Source organism: Vicugna pacos, chromosome 2 (genome assembly GCF_048564905.1).
Source record: "Vicugna pacos chromosome 2, VicPac4, whole genome shotgun sequence".
Classification (NCBI taxonomy): Eukaryota; Metazoa; Chordata; class Mammalia; order Artiodactyla; family Camelidae; genus Vicugna; species Vicugna pacos.
Window position 1 is genome coordinate 72,014,038 of NC_132988.1, and position 17,707 is coordinate 72,031,744.

Genomic DNA, 17,707 nt, shown 5'->3' on the forward strand with positions numbered 1-17,707 from the left:
CATATACAAAATAAAAAGCCATCTTTATCTTAGAAAGACAAAAATATATGACACACTTTCTAATTATCTAGTTTGTTGCCTTTCAAATTTAATAGTACTCAGATTATCTTCTAAACCTCACCCCATAAATAATTTTAAAAATCAGTGTTTTGACAGTTCAAAATACAATTTGGCATACTCTGGCACCTAAAAATACTACCTTTAAGTTAAAATGTACATAAAAAACAAGATAGGAACATGTATATAGACCTCAAATAGTCAATGAAGTCCTTTAGTTTCCTATTGTTCTTCCTTACGGGAGAAGTGTGCATTTATTTAAGTACTGACCCCAACAATGTTTCTTAACTGCTTCTTGGAGGTGGCAGAAGTAACAGAACATTTTAGGGTACCCTCCAAAAGTTTCTGCTAACTGCTAAATTAAACACATATAATTAAAGTAACTGTTTTAAAAAGAAAATGACATTCACATCTGCTATTACCTTTTCCTTAATACACTGGCATGTTCTGTATTCCCAACCTCTTCAGGCTGTCTACTGTCCAAATACTTATGGTCCAAGGAAGAGACAAAATACATGCTGAAAACACTCAGCAGGAATATGAAAAATGTGTCAAGTCAGAAAGCTAGTAATTTCAGTCCTGTCTTTATGGCTGATCATCTCTGAGTACCTCAGTCCAGGCAGTGGCTCAAACTCTTTCATCATTTATATAACTGGGATATTATAATTTGTAAGGACCAATTTTGTTACAAAGAGCTATGTTTCTTTCAAAAACTGACAATTTATTATAAGTGGTTTCACCCACTGTAACCAAAAGGTATATTATCTCCTATCCTAGCAGTTCTTAACAGATTTTCCCAATTCTGTTTTCTTCATGTAGTTCCCATTTCCCTCAAAATAAAATTGTTTCCCATGTTCTAGAATTTTGTTACTTAAAAAAAAAAAAGCTAATGTTTAACTCTCCCAAGTTTTAAATTTATACATATTTATTCTTTTTTTTAATACGTATTTATTCTTACAAGAACCGTATCTTAATTCATTTCTACACCACATAAAGAACCAAGCACAGTGCTGTTACACAGAGATGTTCAGTTAACTACTGGTTCATTTAAAGTTAAATTACATTTTTAGTTCTCTACCCCAAAAGATGTAGGTGAATGTTCTATGCCTGACCGGGAGCCCTAAGTTACAGCTATCTGTATTTCAAATTTAACACTACATAATAACTTTATTGAAAATGTCAGATCTGAAAAAGGCAATTATTTAGAAATTTCAACTAAGGGCCTAAAAGCAGAAGTTACTTCATTATGAATGTAAAACAGAATTAAAGAACAGATATGCTCTAACAAAGTTTGATGAAGCTAGTATGTTTAAGAAATTACTAAAAATAGGAAATATATACCTTTTAATTTAAAAATCTCAGAAAAACTCATACAAAGAAAAAGAAAGAACTCTGGGTGATTGATTCAAACTCTTTTCAAAACAGATAATGAAAATAACTACAAGCAGCAAAACAAAAAAGGACTTCATTATCTTCTAAGGATTTAAAATTAAGAACATAAACATCTTACAAATAATCCATACATTAATTTAACAACCTGACTTTTAAGAGATACTTGATAAAGCCAATAGAAGAAAAACATATAAGACCAAAAAAAATTTATCAATATTCCTTTCAATAAATGATTAATATATGCCAACTAAGGGAGCTGTGCACTTACTAATTCTTCAGGCTCAATTTCATGAAAACTATTTATTCCAACAAGGTAAAATAGCTAATATACCACACACAACTATAAGGCCTTACAATTAATTCCATGCAACCAGGAAGTATGCTCACATGACAAATCTCACAAATGAAGGTCAAAGAGAATATGCAATAAAAATGAAACCATCAAATCAAGTCAACAGCAGCAGGTAAAACCATAACTAATATGTACTTCAACAGAACATAAGCTATTTAAATGAACTAATCAATTTCCAGACAAAATATAATTACAAGAAATTAACCTACCTACTTCTAAATTAATGCCTACCAATGCCCTAGAACTAGATTAATCCTCCTTTTATTAATAATCTATGCTAAAAGTATTAAGGAAATGGATATTACACCAAAGTAACAAAATAAAATTAAAGGGTTTATTAAATCAAGTGGAAAAATCATGAATCCACTCTAATATAGCTTAAAGAGATCAGAAATTTAAATTATAAATATTTAACATTTTTGTTTAAAAAGGGGGTGGGGTGGGAAATATAATCCAGTCTCTTACAATTTAAAAAAAACTTAAAAATTTTTTTTCCTGGCTAAGAGGCTAGGATCTAATGTAATTTAGATGTGCCAGAAGTCAGCATTCTTCTTCTCTGATGTAGCTACATTACCCTCCAGAGGCTAAAGAAACCTACAGATTTGCATTGTGTCCACCTGCAATGAAAGCACAGCCCTACTACTTTATTTATATAGCTGTCTGACCTTAGGTGAGGAACTCTAGGCCTCAATTTACTCATCTGTAAAGCAGGAATAATAGTAATCATTCTCACAGGGTGGTTGTGAGGATTAGATAAGAATAAATATTTAAGTGCTTTGCACAATGCCTGACACTTACTAAAGGCAAAATAAGCCATTAGCTACCCTAACTTTTAACTAGCAGTAAGTTTAAAATAAATTTAGACAACTCTCTGAAATCAAGTAACAATTCAAAGGACTCCAAATGCAAATCTGGTAAGAATTATAGCATTTCAAAATAAAATCTGGAAGTCACTTATTGGGTCTTCAGATGCATTGAAAAGCACAATCAGTACTTCGCAAATTAATTTTATTCATTAAGATAGAATTCTGGTTTGTGATCTGAGATGATTACTCAATAGTTCCTGAATATTTGGCTGAAAAAAACTTATCATGAGGCTCGTGTATTCTATTATGTAGCTAATTATGTGTACCAATACTAGAAACACTAATAGTTACCAGCTACTTCTGAAATTTCAAAGTTTCACTGTTGAAGAGCATACAGAGAGGTGTACAGACACAATTTTATGTGCACTAACCATTTTAAATGTAAATTTTCTGGTGGAATGAAGTTTGACTCAAAGTGTAGGGAAAAGAAATGGACACCCTTCAACTGTGCCTATCAACCTTAGAATTTAGTTAACTCTAAATTTTACCTAATAAACATATTAGGTAGCCAGTTGTCTTATTTTCAATTTTTTAAAAGCTCTGAAATGGGTAGGATGACAAACAGACAAAAAGCAGAATACTGGAATGATCAGTTAAGGTGAACACTACAGTCATAAGTTGGTACAGGCTTCAATTAAATGGTATGAACCACTTACAGACTGAGAGCTTAGGCAGTGTATTTTTTAAAGTTCTCTATTTCTAAAAAACAGCGATTCTTTATAATGCCATACTATTTTGTGCCTTTCCAAATTTCTTCCCTAAAATATTTTTGCTAAATAAAATTTTAAACTTTCAAAAAGGAACTTTTTTTGGTTATTTTAAGAAGCCTTTTAAATGCCAATAGATATTAGTAAAACCAACTTAATCTGTATTTCACATACCCAAACCCCAAATACCACCTATGTAGATGATGAATGGAGATTTGGCATTTAAAGTGGGTGCACTGACATTTAATACATTTTTTGTATATTTAATCCATAATTTCTGATTGACTCATTTTAAAATATAAAAAAGATAAGCAATTGGCAATGTAACAAGGATACAATCCAATGTGTTCACAGATTGGTTACCTGTGAGACTGGTGCTTTAACATGGGGTGGAATTCCAGAGGAAGAAACAGTACCACTAGGAGGCAGGTTTTTACTGGTCACTGAAGCCCAGGAGAAAGCCTGCAGGAAATGCAACAAACCTAGACTACTAATCATGGAAAACCACCAACATTCCTATAGGGCAACTTCCAAATAAATATTTTCTTTTCATTTCTAAACTATTGCTCTATTATGGAGGACTCCTGAAAGAAAGGCACACACACACATGCCAGTCTATGTGCCAGCTTTCAAAATCTCATTATGCAAGATTATTTGACTCTTTTGTCTGAACAACTAAAATCCACAAGCAAGTTCCTATATGCTCTAAGTAGATGAGCAAGTGGCAAACAAAACCACTAACAACTACACATGCTAGAAAAAGTAAGAACCTAACAGAACCAATTTCTTTTCCCTTTTCGGGGAAGACAGGGTGCTGAGATGGTGTTAAGGGGAGAGGGGAAGGACAGAAGAGAAGAGAACACTAGCTGGAAACTTTAACAGACATTCACAAATTGAACAAGGAATCTCCTCTCACTACCCAAATATACTTTAACCTTCTACTTTACAGAAAGATAAAAGATGTTTTAGATAGGTTTGAATGATACACTATGGGTGTCACTCATCTTTCTAATAGTTTCATTAGTGTAGAAAGGAAATTGTTCACATTTAAACCAGAAAAAACATGTATCTCTTCTTTTAATAATAGGCCAACTTGTTTTAATTTGGGAAATTGCATGATTCCTGTTGCATCCATGCTCGAGGACTCAGTACAGAGTGGAAGAGGAACTCAGCTTTATACATGGACCCAAATGATTTCATGTAAGATACTAACACTGCATACAAATTTCACTCAGGGGTACTTTTTAGGGGGTAAAAATACAATGAAATTTCCTCAGGATTATTAAAAAAAAAAACCCATAGCTTCATTCATATCCTTTTTTTTAAAAAAGCATACTTTACTATGTTAAACAATGTATTGTAACAGAACAAAGGTCATGCTTCATTAATGGCACCATATATGAAAGTGTGATGTTATAGGTCTAAAAAGCTCCTTTGATCTAACCTTTGGTGGCTCCTGTGGCAGAGAAACAGGTTCAGCAGGAGGAGGAGATGTAGACTTCTCCTCTAATTCTTCTAAGTTCTTCTCCTCCACTTGCGGTTTCAGCTCTTCAGTCTTTGTTTCAGATTCTGGCTCAGGTTCAGGTTCATGAGAGGATTCTTCCAAAGGCTCCTCTATGCCATTACTACAATAAAATATTTTATTCACTTTTCAGTATGAGTGAAATAATCAGTTTGAATAAAAGAAAACTCAGCATTTCTCTAATCTAAAGGGCATGCTAGTAATAATGCTCTGAAGCAAAAGTCCATTAAGAACTAGAAGGCAGAAAGGAATAATACTCTAGCAGCATTTCTTTAATCATTTAAAAACTTGATTACTCAAAATGTTTACTTTAGCACTACCTATAAACAAACCTCATTATTTAAAAAATAAAATGCTCACTCTCTGTGTTGTTTCAAGCATTGTGCTGCATCAGTAAGTGATCAGTTTGGGGCCAAACCATATTCAGTTTTTGGATTAAATACAATGCTACCCAAATTTCTTGCATATATACAGTGAATACTCAAATGCTGGCTTGGTAGCTTTATCAAAAATTTACTTCCAACAGTAATTCTAGAAATAAAAACCACCTTGCTACTACATTATAGTTGAAACCAAATTTGGCCTTGCAATCAGTATTCTTACGTCACAGGGTGAGCTTCATAGTAACCACTGTTAGCATTTTCTTGCACAGGTTCTGGAGATGGTTGCCTTTCTTCTTGTTCCTCTTCTACTTCATCCTCTGATTCTGACAATAAATAATACATCACATCTTTTTAAGAGGCTTAATACACAATTTGATACATGTATTTTTAATGTTTAAGGAAGTGATATTATAGTAAAAAAAATTGACTTATTTTTTACAAAGGCTTTTAATTGTAACATCCTTTGTTCTTTTAAAAAGCTGGAAAGCAAGCAAGATGAAGTTTGGAATTACTCTATTTTTAAAAAAGGTCCATAAGTAAGAAAAGGATATGAAATGAATGATATTAAAGTCATAACTCAGTTTCCTTTGTCACGTCTATTCAATGAAACAATAATGATAAAGAAAAGGAAATAAATTGATGTATATCAATGGAAAAATCAATTAAACAATTATGGTATAGCTGAAAATAAAAGTCAATAGCCAACAAAGATATATTAAGTGAGAAAAAGCAAGCTCTGAGCCAGCACACTTCCACTTTTAGAAAAGTACTGGTCAGTATAAGCCATAACTAAATTCTGTAATAGGCCAACTCTTGGTTAGAGGATGAGGGAAATTTTTTTACTTTCTATGCCTAATTTTTATAATTTCATCTAATGAACATCTATTTCTTTCATAACAAAAAACGGGAACAAAAAGGGGGAAAGGAGGTTTGATTCAGTTACAATAGAGGCAAATTTCTGTAACTTTCATCCTTGCCATGTTCTTAATGAATAAAGACAGAAGCCCTCTAATATGAAAGTAACCTCACCTTCATCAAGTTCTGGTTCAGAATCACCAAATACTTCATCTTCATAACGAAACATGTCATTGTGAACATAAAACTTATTTGGAACAGATCCCTATAGGAAAACAACATCCAAATATTCCATAAATATCAATAAATGTAGCATTACATTAAAAGAACAAATTACATGGCACACACAATTTCTATTTTAATAGTACAAAAATAATGTAGACTCAACTTCCAAAATTTGACCATGCTATATGATAATATAAACTACAGAAGATCATTCAAAGAATATCAAAACTCAAGAAATGGTTACTCAATAGAAGAGAACCAGGATCAACTAACAAATGGAATTTTTCCATTGTTTAGTATGTTACCTATTAAATATATGCTTTTTATATTGTTTCTGTAATCTTAATCATCTATTTACACATTTGTATCAGGGTCTCACTTAATCAACAGATCCAATATAGATTTCTCAAAAATGGCTACATGCATATTTATACCTGTAAAAAGAAACTATTTGGACACCTGAAGCAATTAGCAGCAGCAAAATAAAATCACATAAATGAAAATTAACTGAAATGAAAACTTACTTCAGGAGCCAGAACAAATGTTTGCATAAACTTCCTCTCTGGCTGTCCACTGTTGGATAGCAAACCCATGACCTGGACAACTACTCCATCACTTAAGGTTGCATGAGCATCCACATGACGAATTTTAGTATGACATTCACTGAAGTTCAGAGACAATACTTTGTGGTGTATATCCTTTATTGGGAAAAGAATGTGGGGAGGAAATACAAATTTGTTACATGCATTACCTGTACAACACTACAGACTTTCACTGATTTCCTCACAATATTAGAATACTACCTACTTAATATCTCTGCCTCATCTGAACCCATTGTACCATGTTGTGCATTACTGCCAGACCAATGTTCCTAAAACCACTAGTTTCAACATGTCACCTCTCTTTATAAGAAATCATGATGGCTGTCTCCTATTATACAGCTTTCTGCCACTGTTCTGTATTAAGTATTTAGTCATTCACATAAGCTGTGTTGACTACTCCTTGAAGTCACCTAATTTTACTTTACTGTGTGTCTGCTGAGGCCGTTTCTTCTACTTTCAACTTCCTCTTATTTGGTTAAGGCCAAAGCCTGTATAAGTCCCACATCCTCTACAAAGTCATAAAGAAGATACGCTTCTATGCATTCCTGTAACACAACGTTTAGCCTACATTTGTGTAAACTTAATACACTGTCAACTATTTCATGTATAAAATACATCAAGAATATAAAAATGTCCCATCTTCTCCTTTGTATCACCCCAGTGTAATACTGTTTTGTAAAAAATGGATGTTTGTAAGAACTCAAAGCACATTCAACAACTGCAACATAAATTCTAGTACAGTTAATTGATCACATTCAAGAAGAAATCCACGGGCACAAGAAGGCTCTTTCTCAAATCACTTATCTTAACTTAATAAAATAATCTAAAATGTATATGAAATTGATACTCACATTTTGGCCATAAACAGCCTCCTGGGGCTTTCCACTAGCATCTACTCCACCATGAACATAGGAAGAATTCCTGCCATAAAACCTGTAAATCCATTGATAATGATTAACATTCAGTTGTGAAGAGAAGTCTGAGGCAGTAGAGTTCTGGTGTCAAACAGACCTAGTTCCCAGGTCTGGCTCAGTCACTCATTACTTGTGTAATCTTGAGACTTATGGTCTTTAAGTTCAGTTTCTTTGTTTATAAAGCAGAACAACAGCAACTTCTCCATAGGGTTGTTGTGAGGATTAAGTGTGTAATGACATGGAAGTCTTAGTGTGTCTGGCACACTAAATATATAATTGTTAGCTAGTCTCATCTAATTCCTACCACATCTGTATTTTGTTAAGTGGAATAATGAGATAATTCAAAATAGATTCTAATTACTGATGCTGTAGTAATTGACCTATTTCCTTTTAGATACAAAAACTCAAGTTATCTAGGTTTGTTTGGGTATCAGATACTGTGCAACATTCTACTCAAGAGTTTCAAATGATTACTAATTCCAAAGTCTTAGATTAAAAGTTTACATTTAAATTAATTAAAATAATTCAGAGATCAAGTAGAAAACATCTATAGTGTTTCAGCATCTAATTTCTCATTAATATTTTTATACTGCTCTTAAGTACATGATAACTTAGTGTTTCTCTGGTATTACCTAAAGCAATTAGAATTAATATATTCCTAAATTAAGGTTATGAAAGTTAAGTTTTTCATAAAAAGAACCCAGATCTTATTGTAATAAAACATATGACTTCCTCTATGCCAAGCAATGTTCTCAGTGAATTGCATATATTGATTCATTTAACTGCCCCCAACGACCTCAGGAATAAATGGTATTACCTGAAAGAGCATACTGAAGTTCAGAAGTGGTTAAATTAACTCCCCAAAGGTTACACACCTATTAAATGGGGCAGCTAATACATGAACCTAGACTGGCTCCAGAGTCTGTTTTTAACCCAGATTGCTAAAATATTGGATGTGGTTTGCAAAGACTGTCAGGACATGAAGAAACAGCAAAGACAAAATATACGTAGTCATATTCAAGAAAATAAAACTAAATAAAAATACTAAATAATCCAATTAAAATTTACCTGTGTAAATATTCTGGAGCTTTATTCAGCAAAGTATAATATTGCCTCACAAACTCCCGCCCTACAAGCAGCGGACTGGGCTTCTCCATAACCATTTCTTTGCTGAACAATGTCAAATGCTAAGGGAGCAAACACAAGAAATGATAACTATTAAAAGTCATCTTTATTAAATTCCATGAAGTAAATTTTCATAGCCATTGAAATGAAAATAAAGAAAATACCATTTATCAAGAACTAATTACAACGGCAAAATAATGAATTCCCAACAACCTCTGTAATCTCCAACATTCGCCATCTCCCCTGTGTCTCTATTTCTTAATCCCCCTAACCCTCAATACAGGGGGAAGTAGCAGAGTTCTCTTTCTCATTCCCAAGGGAGTTCAGGACCGCATCAAACTATGTAAAAATCTTTTCACTCACAGTATCTTTTTCCTTGGGGGACCATTAACTACTACATTCTTGGATTCCAATGGTTCATTTTTGAAAACTAGAGAGGGCATAAGTCAGGACTTTGAAATTACATCCATCATGGACAGTACTGACTTTTGTCTTCTTTGTATTCTCTCCTAGGCATTCATTTCACTGTTTCCGAAATGATAATGCTTACCATTAAAAACCAGCAATAACCTCAGTACTTCAGATAATGGTTCTTTACATTCGGTGTATGTCTTTCCAAATTTTCTTTCAATTATTTGTCTAACTACTCATCAGGCACTGTTTATAGTAAATGCGGTATCTCAGTGAACAAGGTAAGACTCTAGCCCTCAGGAGTTTATACTCTTGTCATGGAATATAAAAAAGCAAACAGGGAACAGAATGGGTTAGGTGCTATAATAAAGTACCTCTAAGCTGAAATCTCAAAGGTAAGGTCAAGAAAAACAAGTACAAAATAAAAATAGAAACACAGCCTTTCATTATTTAAAGTAAATGATTTATGTGTTTATAGGCCCCCCAAAACAGTAAAAATTAAAACATTAGGAATTGGAGAAAAAGGCAGGAAAAAGAGAAACTTTGAATGTTACATGTTTAAATATACATACGTGTGTGTGTATCTATTGGGCAAATCAGGATGTAATTTAAATTCCCATTAACAAATAAATTTGAACACAGGTTTCCTTTAAACAAAAAGTTTCACAGCCAAAGATAGCCCACCATAATCATTACAAAGGTGATGCTGTTTTTAATTAAAAAATCAGATACCAGCCATAATGGAGCCTATAGCTAAGACTGTACATTTTAGTGACTCCAATTCAACTTTTACATAATACTCTACTAGGTTCCTTGTTTCTCCTTTTGTGACTGTCCTGAAACTCTCAAGTCTTTTTTTAAAATCTGTTTAAATTTTTATGTAATGCTTCACTCACTTTCAAAATAGTTAACTGACTGCTTCCAGTGGCAGGGTCTGGAGAAGGGCCAGTGGTGAGAGGCCCTTGAAGCAACCCAAGAAGCAGGCAAGGCTTTCAAGCATAAATAGAAAGAGAAGTAGCTGGAGGAGCTAAAAGTGAAGGCCACGGGGAAGGGTCCTCTGGCCATAGGTGTAATTAAGAAATCTGGCAAAAAGCAAGTCGTTCTTATGCCTCAGGTGATGGTGATCCTTACTTCCATTGCCGTTTAAACATCTGGATTCTCTGCCTTAACATCTGTTGCCACCTATAGGTAGAATGGAGTGTTGTCTTGGAGCCTGTGGCACATTTAAGAATAAATTTTGCAAAAAAGAAAAAAATTTTTCATATGGTGGCTCATCTCTTCAGTTCTCACTTAGCCAGTTCTCACTCACTTCTACCTTAGCTGTGAGATTGGAGTAAACCCAGCCCAGAATCCTACCAGCCTGCTCTTCAGTCTTTGTTCTACCTTGAATTCAGTACCACCTACAATTAAACCAGCTCATTTAAAAAAAAAAAACTTAATTCACAGAACAGAATCAGATACTGTCATTCCAAATGCCATTAGTTCCCCCAAAACCCAAAAACTTCCAAAAGTAGGGATTAATAAATCCTAATACATAAAAGGACTCTCATTTGCTACATTTAAAGTAACAAAGCCACCAAACAGTGTTTTAATTCTGAATGATGAAGAAGGTTGAAGAGCAGTAGACTCATCTAGTAAATTTAATAAAGTAAAAGAAGTGGAAATTACACAGTAATACTGTGTAACACCTGATGTTAAGATGTTGGAAGATACTAACTTACCCTCTGAATAAAATAATTATGTACAAAATAGTTTTGTCAAATGACAGAAATACTATTAGAGATTGTTTCTGAGTTTGGGGAGTCTCGTTTTTTCTTCTTTCTTCTTCCTACTTCCAGATTTTCTATAGTGAGGCTGTCATTTACCCCAATCTCCCATCACATTTATAAAGTACATACTCACAGACCATTTTTGTCACTTACATATAACTGAAGTAAAAAAAAAAAAAAGGTACCAATTACACACATCAACAGCAAAGAAAGGTCAAAATACACTAGAGTTACTGTAATGAAGTTCAAGGGATGCTTCACATTGTCTACCACCTATACAGTCACTAAAGTATTATGGCCATATTATCAATTTAGATCAGAGAGACAGGGCAATAGGCAATAGAGGTAATCTTTACCTGATTATTATTCAATAAATTGTTATTTATTCAAAAGAGGTAACTTAAAAAAGTGAACTTCAAATAGTCAATGAGTTAAGGCAATGCTAACCTGGTAAAAGTCTAAACAAACAGCCGAAGATGCTACAAAGTTCCACGAAGGCTCCCACAGGGAATGATAAAATGAAATAAAGATGTTACTCAAAGGATGGTGTTTCAATTAATTATACTGACTTAAATATAACTTACAGACCAGTTACTTGTTTAACGTAAATGATTTAAAGTGTCTCAACTTAGAGGGCTAAAGTATAATTGATTGATGGAAACCAACCATATCAACCAGAAAGTAAAGGTACAGAGGGGGAAAATTTTTTAAAAAGCAACCTCACTGACTTACCTATTTTTTAATGAGAGGTTAATTTGTATGTTCTGCCCAAACAACTGCCATCTTCCCCTTTTCTCCCCTGGAGCAGGGAAATTTATTCACAGCAAAGAACCCAAGTCATAGGTAAGCAATTTCTGGGATTAGGGTCCTTCTATTTCTTAAAAAAATTATATATGTGTGTGTGTGTGTGTGTGTGTGTGTGTGTGTGTGTGTGTGTGTGTGTGTGTGTGTGTGTGTGTGTAAATAAATAAATAAATATCAAAACAAAACAAACCTCTGAACATAGAAGTGAGACAAAGGTTTTAACTACCTAAGGCCATGAAAAAATCATGACCTTTTTGGGTCCTGACTTAATTTATAAATTGAGAAGTGATCTCTGGTCAAGCCTCCAAGACTACACAGTTCAACAAAGATAGCCAAGATTAAAGGATACTTAAATACAAAAATAATCTACAGAAGGCTGTTAACCTCTAGCTCCTTCAAAGAGCAATTATCATCTAACGTATTTTCAGAGAAAGTGAAATCCCAAGATTAAACCCCACTTTTCCTCAAAACACTTGAATATATGGAGACTGCTATCATACCAAGATGTAAAATGTATTCTTTACCTGTAATTTAAAAATATCAATCCTATTTATTCATCCAGACACCAACATGATCATATCTGGCTTCCCTGTTTAGAGTCCTAACTACTTCAGAGATCATTCACTAACTCTGCCCACAATCCCTGTGTATCTTCATTAACTTTTACTCATTTCTGTATCTTAAAATGTTTCCACTTGCCCAGACTCATTTCTGAAGCAGATCTATTCCAGTTCTCATGGGAAACTGCTCTATTATCACTCGTCACCATCATTTCTTAATTTCTTAATATCCATTTAGAGAAGAGTGGAGGAGAGGAAGAAAGTAACACCATACACACAAATAGGGTAGAAAAGAAAGTTACAGTGGATTTCATATCCTATACCATGCCCAAATTTCCTCAATTTTGAAATATTTTTTTAAAAACTGTTATCAAAGTATATCGCCCTCTTTTCCCTCCTTGACTAAAACTTCAGCTTTTAGTTAAGTACCTAAGGTTTTTTGTTTGCTTTTTAGTTAAAAGTTCAGTGAATCAATCACTAGTATAATGGTGTTGCCTCCAAAGCAAATAATCTCAGGCTACATTAATATGGATGTAATGTCTAAAATGAGGAGACAGTCCTGTGCTAATTGGCAAGAGTTAAATGCTGGTTGAACAGTGAATGGAAATTACAGGAAGGTATATCGTTTCAATATGCTGTAAGAAGAACCAGAGTAGAGCTACTTCATGATACCTGCCACTCACTGCAGGTATTTACTCCAGAGACTGAATAATTTAGCTGAAATGTAGTAAAATAATCGTATGATCAATGAAGTTAGATTAAGTTACTCCAATGCTGGGATTCTAGAAGTCTATTAACAAGAACCAGAATCTTTGACTCCTACTCAGTACTCATTCCATCCCTTCCTATCTATGACTGAAACCCCATGCATTTATTTGGGTCCAGCTAAAATACTGTTGCCCTGAAAATCTTTCCTGATTCCTGAGTAGAACTGCCTTCTTCTTGAATTCTCAAAGTAATCTGGGCCTTTATCATGGCACTTTATCAGTCATATTCTGACCTAAATTACTAATCGTGCATCTGTCTCTGTCTTTCCATTCTCTACTCCCTTTTCAAACACTATTATCTGAGCTCTCCCTTGGATATCATTCTCTAGAAATTTACAATTCTTCTCAAAAATCCAGTGACCTCAGTCTTCTATCTGTCTGCATTACTACTGTTGATCACCTTCTCTTAATCCTTCTAGATTTCTACCATGAGGCAACTTTCCTTCTCATCAAAATGCAGAAGTCCTCGAGGTTGTCTTCTAACATGGCAATTCAGACAAATGGCTTTAGCTCTCCTACCTACCTAAATTTATATGTAGTCTCTGCCATAAACTCAAATTTTACATTTTTAACCACTTGCTGAATACCCATACATGACCTCGTAGGTAATCCAATATATGTACCCTCTCCCATACAGAAAAAGCAGTTTCCTTCTTTCTTTACATGGTGCTACCTACTAACTTCTTTACTTGAAAGCTCAGTCCTAAGTGACTTTCCCTCTTTAAGCTACAAACTGTGATATGTGGACAAAAAAATCTCTTGGAATTTGTCCCAGCCCTTCTGTTCCAACTGAATTCAGACCCTTTCAGTTCTTCCTCAAGTCTTCCAAACTTCTGCAGCATGTGTAGCTATACACTGTATATAGTCAAATCCAAACACCTGCATTCAGTCTGAAGTTTAAAGCCTTCCATAGAAATCCTGTCTCACATACAAGACCCTAACCAACATTTCAAATTTTTCTTCCACTGTACTTCTCACCTCTCTATAAACAAACTATATGCTCTTAAGAATATTATACCATTTACCATCATTATCATTCCCTGAACCTGCAATTTTCATTCTCTAGGCTGCTGTCTTACTTCACTCAACACAGACTAGGTAAATAGGGGGACAACACAAATTCATTCAACATTCATTGGATATCTACTCTATAAGTGCCAGAAGCTATTCAAGGGAAGACAATGGTGAACATGATAGACTTGATCTGCTGCTCCAAAGAAATCAAAGTTCAGTCAGTGGGAGACAGAATTCCTAAACACAATTATCTAATGTGATAAATGCTATACAGCCCTACTACAAAGAATGTACTGCTTGAACTGGAACAGGAGCAGAAATCTGACATGCAGAAAATGAAGAAGTGAATATTCCAAGCCAGAGCTGAAAGGGAAAAGAATTTGTAGGAGATGACTGTCTCTCTCAACACCACCAAATGCTCCCCCATGCTCTTTCCAAAAACCTACACAAAGACTTATTCCAATTTTACCTAGCTTTCTTTAGCTAGGTCCCTCAGGCAGGATTAATCATTTCTTCCTCTTAGTATTGCATATATCTTCTTTATCTCTTTTATTAATGCACTTAGTCCTAGTAGTACATGTGCATGTGCAAAGGCACATCCCTCTCCTATTTGAAAGACTCCTTTACATTAATGCTGAGCACAGCCTGGTAGTGTTATGCTTCCAGGAGATGCTCAAGAGACACTCTCTGCATCATCCATTACTTTGCACATAATAGGATTAAAAAACCTTGAACAAATCTGTGATACTGAAGACCACTTAAGAGAAGCAACCTACCAAAATACAAAGATGTTTCAATAGTTAATGAATAACAAAAGCTACTATGAGGGATATACTACACAACATGATAAATATTATAAACACTGGCTGTATGATGTTATATATGAAGACTTGTGTAAATCCTAAGAGCTCTCATCACAAATTTTTTTCTATTTCTTCAATTTTGTATCTATATGAGATGCTGGACTTTCAAAAACTTAACTGTGATAATCATTTCATGATGTAAATCAAATCATTATGCTGTATACAAACTTACACCGTGCTATATGTCAATTATATCTCATTAAAACTTGGTGAAAAAAAGCTGCTATGGGGGAATGCCAACAGGTTCTTATTTAAAATAGGAAGTTTCACTCATACTTTGCACCATATACAAAAATTACCTTAAAATGGACCACACACACACACACACAAAGGACCACAGGCCTAAGACATAAAACCAAACTCTAGGCTTTGAGGAAAAAACACAAGAAAAAAACCTTTGTAAAGTTAGGTAAGTAAAGATTTTAGGTAAGCACAATAAGAACAATTAAAAAAACCTGACAAATTAGACTTAGTAAAATTAAAATTTCTGCTTATTTAAAGTCATCATTAAGAAAATGAAAAGACAAGCCAGTCAAAAAATATTTGTATACTACATATTTAATAAAGGGCTTGTATCAGAAGATAGACCTCTTCTAACTTAAGAATAAAACAAGAAATATAATTTTCAAATGGGCAAAAGATTTGAATACATACTCCACACGAAGATACACAGGTGGCAAATAAAGATGAAAAGATATTCAACATCACTAATCATTAGAAACCTGCAAATTAAAACCACGATGACATACCACTTACACCTTTAATAACGGCCAACATTAAAATCTGAAAATACTAAGTGCTTGCAAGGATGGGAAAAGTTGGTAGGAACAAAAAAATGGTACAGTCATTTGGAAAACAATATAGAAGTTTCTCATAAAATTAAACATATGTGCCCCATATTACCCAGCAATCCCAAACCTACATATTTACCCAAAAGAAATAACGCATATATGCCCACAAAGACCTGTATGTTGTTTCCAGCAGCTTTATTAATAAACACTCAAAATCTGAAAACAACAAAATGACTATTAGCCAGGTGAATAAACAAACTGTGGTAAATCCAAATATTCAAATACTAGTCAGCAATAAAAAGCACTTAATCGATACATGCAATAACTTGAATGAGTTTCCGAAGTATTATCTAAAGTTAATGCTAGATGATTCTATAGATATGTCAGTCTATAAAATACAAAACTATAGGGCTGGAAGCATAAGAGAAATACTGTAAAGGAACATGAGCACATTTCTGGGGTAATGGAAATATATTTTGATTGTAGTGATGGTTTCATGACTGTATGTCTGCCCAAAGTCATACAAACGAAAACACTGGTTTTTATCAATTGTAAATTATTCCTCAATTTTTAAAATTCAGCAATACAATTATGCTTCATTACATCCATCTACCACATATCAAGCATTTGTAAGGTACCTTGAAATTGACAATACTCAACAGTTCAAAGGGAGAGGGTATAGCTCAAGTAGTAAAGTGCATGCTTAGCAAGCATGAGGTCCTGTGTTCAATCCCCAGTACCTTCTCCAAAATATAAGTAAGTAGACCTAATTACCCCCTCTACCACAAACAAACAAACAAATATTTTAAAGATGCAACAGTTCAAAATATGCGATTTATTAACCAATTATTTGGCTTTTTTTTTTAAATGAGGGGGAGGTAATTAGGTTTCTTCAATGATTTCCGCTTGGAGGAGGTACTAGGGATTGAACCCCAGACCTCCTGGATGCTGAGCATGAGCGCTACCACTTGAGCTATACCCTTCCCCCTCATTCACCTATTAGATTAACAAAGATGAGAATGACTGTTAATATTCAGTATTTTTAAAGGTGTGGGGAAAACAAGCTCTTTCACATACAGTACTGGTAGAACTATGAATAGTTACAACCTTTTAGAGATGTCATTTTGCAGTTTTAATCAAATTAATTAAAAATGAACACACATAATCAGTAATCCCACTTCTAAGATATATTACAAAGAAATACATGCACAATTGCCAAAGATATATTCAAGGTTGTTCATTTATACACACACACAAAATCAAAGTCTAAATATCCATCAAGCAGGAAATTATTAAACTATGGCACAGCTATAAAACACAAAGATTATGCATTCATTAAAAACAGGGAAAAACAGTAAGGTTACAAACATAGACAAAAAATATTATCCACAAAAGCTAAGTAAAAACCAAATTCTAGAATGCTGTAAATCTCGTCTTTGGAAAAAAGGCACAACACAAAAACAAATATACAAGACAGTTAAGTGCTATGGATCTAGGGGAAAAAAGCTACATACCAACTCATAATGCCACTGGTAAGCTACTTACTATACTGGCTATCACAAAGAGTTATGTATTAACTTTGTAATTTTAAAACATATTTCTAAATTTTCATTTAGTTTCTCATAACCAACTAATAGATACATGTCACTGGTTAGAAAATATGGCTCTAGAAATAAAGACCAAAAGTGTGAAAATGCGTTCAGCACTACTAGCAAAAGAAAAAGTAAT

At 33.8% G+C, this 17,707-nt stretch overlaps 1 protein-coding gene across 6 annotated transcripts in view; it reads right to left on the bottom strand.

Annotated features, from left to right (window-relative positions):
* G3BP2 (G3BP stress granule assembly factor 2) overlaps window positions 1-17,707 on the bottom strand; it is a 70,760-nt gene that overhangs the window by 5,812 nt on the left and 47,241 nt on the right. For 3 of the 6 annotated variants that reach the window (XM_015251163.3, XM_031689187.2, XM_006198248.4), the window contains 7 exons: window positions 8,944-9,062; window positions 7,813-7,894; window positions 6,884-7,057; window positions 6,309-6,399; window positions 5,500-5,602; window positions 4,819-4,999; window positions 3,738-3,836 (listed from right to left, as the gene is read on the bottom strand). In XM_015251163.3, the coding sequence (XP_015106649.1) occupies window positions 3,738-3,836; window positions 4,819-4,999; window positions 5,500-5,602; window positions 6,309-6,399; window positions 6,884-7,057; window positions 7,813-7,894; window positions 8,944-9,038 (825 nt within the window). In that variant the 5' untranslated portion in view covers window positions 9,039-9,062. The remainder of the gene's footprint in view (window positions 1-3,737; window positions 3,837-4,818; window positions 5,000-5,499; window positions 5,603-6,308; window positions 6,400-6,883; window positions 7,058-7,812; window positions 7,895-8,943; window positions 9,063-17,707) is intronic. The other 3 variants (XM_072941629.1, XM_072941624.1, XM_006198249.4) reach the window with 1 other exon arrangement.